General features: G+C 35.9%; 1 protein-coding gene across 1 annotated transcript; it reads left to right on the forward strand.

Annotated features, from left to right (window-relative positions):
* The first annotated feature begins 826 nt into the window (after positions 1-826).
* LOC149176182 (uncharacterized) lies at positions 827-4,517 on the forward strand. The gene is made up of 2 exons (XM_089423047.1): positions 827-1,176; positions 4,170-4,517. The coding sequence occupies exons 1-2, from the start codon at positions 827-829 to the stop codon at positions 4,444-4,446; spliced, it is 627 nt and encodes a 208-aa protein (XP_089279173.1). The 3' UTR covers positions 4,447-4,517.
* The last annotated feature ends 263 nt before the right edge of the window (positions 4,518-4,780 follow it).

Raw genomic sequence — 4,780 nt, forward strand, 5'->3', positions numbered from 1 at the left:
TATGATTTGAATGAATCTTATTTGTTACTTATTTAATTTAAAACTAAATAAAAATATATATGAAGTGATTTGAATGAGATTAAAAGAGATTGAGAATATGATTTGCATGCTATTTTGTACCATCTGGGATTACTTTTATAAAGAATATGCATGTCTCATTCAAAAATTTAAAACTTATTAATACATTTCAAATATAAAATAACGATCAGACTACCGCTTTGCTCTGAAAATTATTGTAGATTGACAAAGACAGACAGCGTCTCAGTAAGTATGATAGCGCTATTGTACACCGCGTAGAAAGGCAAAGTGAGAGAAGCGAAAGTTCTCCTCAAAATACTTGCAACTACGTACCCCACTGGTATCCCACCCTCCCCTCGCAAACATAAAAAGAAAACGCCATACCTTACGAAAAGACCAGTGGGGTTTTAATGCCCCACCGGTTATCAATACACGAATACGTCTCTTTCCCTTTCAATATCCAAAAGCCATTCTTTCTTTGAATTACTCGTTTACACACACTCCCTAGCAAATACATCTCTTCGGCTTTTTCAATATCCAAAAGGCAGTCTTCCTTTGAATTACTCGTTTAAAGCACACTCCATCTCACTCTCGCACTTCTCCTCTCACATCTTCCTCTCATTGCCTGAAATATCATTGACTATACGCGCATCTAGCGTGTTCACTCCTCTGACTGCTCCTATATATCTGCGCACCCATCTCTTTAATTCCCTCACCCTCCGGCTTTGCATTTCATGCGCTCACTTCACTGACTGCCGCCGTGAAATATCACTAATTTCGCTTCAGAGTTTCTGCAATATTGCCAAATATGGAGTTTTTCCCGGAGCATGAACCTGGCCGTGCCATTGCTATATCACACGAAGATCGCGGTTCCCGCCAATATAAGGGAATCCGACTGCGAAAATGGGGGAGCTGGGTATCTGAAATCCGGATGCCGAGATCCAGAAAGAAGATATGGCTCGGCTCATACGCTACCGCCGAACAGGCAGCCCGCGCTTACGACGCCGCAGTGTATTGTCTGAGAGGGCGCAATGCCGAATTCAACTTTTCGGTGCCCGACATTCCGACTGTGTCTCCCCTTTCCCCTGCGCAAATTCAGCATGCCGCCGCCGAATATGCCTTGGGCCAGGCCCCATCGAGTTTGGCCTCTTTCGTAGGGTTCCCCAGGGTTGGAATTTGACGGGCATTTTGCCAGTCAGAGACCAGTTTACCCGTAAAATACGTTGAATTTTTTTAAATAACCGTCTGACACGTACGTTGAATTTTTTTAAATAACCCTCTGACCTGACGTGTTGGGAAGGATGCAGAACGTATTTTTGATGGTTAAGGTTTTTTGAAAACGTTATTAATATCATATCCGAAGAGTGACACTTTTCCACTTCAACTTGGAACATTATAATAAATCGATAATCATCTTATCAACAAATGAATTTTAGGAAAAAACCAGATGTTTTAGAGGGCAGTTTCCTCGACTTTAGTTTACAGAAATGGTCGGCTGAAATTAAAATTCGTCTGCATTATACGTTCCGTGATTGTGGTTTCGACAAGACTCGCTGAAAGATATTATTCATGACCATCCCGCTATTCAGAGCTCGGTTATTATTAAGTATTTTAGATTTTTATAGTTTTTTTGGATTGGAATTAAGTATGGTATCTTTTAAAGAAATTGTAGATTTGTGTGGATTAAATATTTTTATTTTTTTAATGTATAAATTAATTAAGTATATTTAAAAATCTCTCCAATTTTAAATAATTAAAATTTGATAAACATAATTCTTTAAAAAAGTTTAGTGTTTTTTTATGATGTTTTAGTTAAAAATATACTTGAAATATATTAAGTGAATTTAGTGAATTTCTTTCTATAATATTTTAATATTTTTTGTTTTTTTTCTCTTTTTTTTTAAATATTGGGAAAAATGATTATAATTTAGTGGTGAAATTCACATTGGGGACAATCATCACTGGAAGCTATCCATAATGCAAGTTGAATCATCATGGTTTCACTGGCAGCTATCCATAATGCAGGTTGACTCGTCATGGTTATTATAGAAAAACCACTCCCTCGAATTACCCCACTCCCTGGAATTACCCTACTCCGAGTCCGAGTTTGACTTTCACTCTTACCAAATATCTCTTAGTCTTGGCCTATTAACCTATTTCCTTACATTCCATGAAATCAAACTCTTAGCCAAACAAAAGCAATTTTAAGGCATACCATAGAACTAAAAAAAAAATTGTCAACAATTCCAATTTATAAACACAATTCTTTTAAAAATTTGTAAGAAGTGTGTGTATATTTAATGGTTTATGTTTTACAAAATCCATCACCAACAAGATGTGTTATTGAAACACATACTTATAATACGTTAAGTGGGTTCAAGTAAAACAAAACCTAATTTATTAATTGTACAATACCATCATAATGAAACGAGTCTAAAACATCACTGAAAACTATTTTTTAATTTATTGGAATTAATAAATGTAGAAATGGTGTTGAAGAACTCAATTGTAAACATGATAATGTAGATATCTTACCTTGGAAACCTTTTTTTAACAAAACCTTCTAGAAATGACCTTTGTTTGGCTCTTTTATACTTTAGGAATGATTACAAATAGAAATTATAAACTTATAGATAACAATGTTGCGTATTTTTATTCCTAGGCTTCACATTCTCGGTCTTTCTCTATTTTCTTTTGTGCCATTAATTTTGCAAGATTTCAATTTTCCATGGGTAAATCCATTTAGGTCCCTTTTCACCTTCATTGATTTGCTTTCTTGTTGATGAGCTTGAGGTGCATGTGAGTGGACCATGCCAATTGAAGAGAGCTCTCAAGTGAATTCGAATATGCACACACATAGAAAGTGAAACATATTTTTATTAAAGTAGGAATTACGATACTTACAACTAGCACAAAAGCACCTAAAGCCTAAGGACACACAACGAGGAAAATGGATTTGAGACCATTCAACAAAGGTTATTACCTAGTCTCCTTAAATATATGTCTACAAAACTAAGTGATCAATAAGCATCTAGTCTAATAGAGACTTTATATATATATATATATATATGCCCACAACACAACAAATTTGGCTTGGTTTGAAATGTTTTGTTCATGATGAGATCTCTTCAGATGCTCAATCTTAATATGATTGAATTCCCATAAGTGTCACCTAGAAGGTACAAGGGGAAGAAAACATATATATTTCGTACTCCTTGGAAGGAATGTCGTTCAATAACTCACAATTCGTTCATTTGATTAGGGTAAGTTGGATTAGAATCTAAGTCCAAATAGTTTCCTTGAAATCCAATGAATATGTATCTACCTCTTATGCAAACATCATTAAAATTCTCACTTGAATAAATCAAACAATCAATCCATGAGTGTGTTAGTGCATCATCAAACCTACATAGCTAAAAGAACAAAACATCTTCCTTGTCACAATAATTTGGACCACAATCTTTCTTGTTCCCACTTACTCTCAGTGTATTGGCCACCCACCTTTATTGAATTGTTTGGGCCAGAGCTCTGTCACAGTGTCACCGACTCACCACTCACTTATGAAAGTTATCCTATGTCACAATATCACCTATGGAACAGTGGAAGTGTTGCTTCCACTACAATTTGCACTAGATATCGAGTGTCTCAACATATCACTTAAAAGATTTGAAAGATATGGCTCATGAAGCTTATGAAATACTAGAACACTTTTTATACATTGTACTTATTTGACTACAAACTCTCCACGGTGGACCCTCACATTGATTCCATGTGATTATGATCATGGAGAGGATGCAGAGGATAGTCCATCTCATAGTTTTACATTGTTGGTCATCTTATACGTCCCATAAGAACTCCTTAGTAATATCATGTTATGGCATGTCTGAGTCAACGACATTTAATTTCAGAGTTATGGAGATTTTATTGTGAGTGTTTCATTATAATTTCAGAATTCAATAAGTCATTTATGTGTTATGGTCATTTTGTTTTTTCTTTTCTAATAATAGATATGTGTTTTTAATGAAACCTTTATTAGTGAAGCGTTAATTTATTATTAAAATATCACCTTTGGAAGGGCAAAATTTTAAACATAATGTTTCTTGAAAGACAGCATAAAAACCTAAAACGTCAAAAAAAAATTATACCATAAGTAAAGAAGAATCCGAATTCCAACCCTGGTCCTCCTCGCAGTCCTCTTCGGTTTCAGAAATGGAGTTGGCCGGAGACAACACTCAGATATGTGAGGAGAGGCAGGACTTGGCGCTGTGGTGGTCGATGCTGGCGGGATCTGACGTCATCGGGATTCCAAATTTGGAACTATTCGCGTCCACTGATGAGATGTTGGCGTCGGAGGTCCTTCCCACTTCGGCGGAGCAGGAGGAGGAGAGGTACATGTGGACAGATCTCTGGAATTTCCAGGACGTTTGAGTTTGTCAGACGATGGAGCAGACAATATGTCTTTTAAGATTCAGGTGGATCACGTCTACTCAGTTGGAATGTGGGACCTCTTCCTGTCGTAGTCAAAGTAGTGTAGGATGACAACTATCCAAGCTTCAAGTCCACAGACTCTGAAATACTTGCCCTATATTTCCAGAAAAAAATAATAAACAAGATTTGTAGACCCTCCATTAAAGGCGAGGCAAGCTCAAAATATCAATGGTTGCTCACTTTGTTAATATTCGGATATTTTTCCACAATATTTTCAGAATGGGATTTTTAAAATTTCAATGTTTGCTCACTTTGTTAATATTCAGATATTTTT

The sequence above is a fragment of the Pinus tabuliformis genome, chromosome 4_1 (assembly GCF_031772625.1).
Source record: "Pinus tabuliformis cultivar Carrire ecotype Pingquan chromosome 4_1, CPIR1, whole genome shotgun sequence".
In the NCBI taxonomy this organism is placed as follows: Eukaryota; Viridiplantae; Streptophyta; class Pinopsida; order Pinales; family Pinaceae; genus Pinus; species Pinus tabuliformis.

What these genes read in the sequence shown, in the direction of transcription:
- LOC149176182 (XM_089423047.1), top strand. Translation starts at nt 827, where the DNA reads ATGGAGTTTTTCCCGGAGCATGAACCTGGCCGTGCCATTGCTATATCA. An exon ending in AGTTTGGCCTCTTTCGTAGG is followed by an intron (nt 1,177 to 4,169) that starts GTTCCCCAGGGT and finishes TTATACCATAAG; the next exon opens with TAAAGAAGAATCCGAATTCC.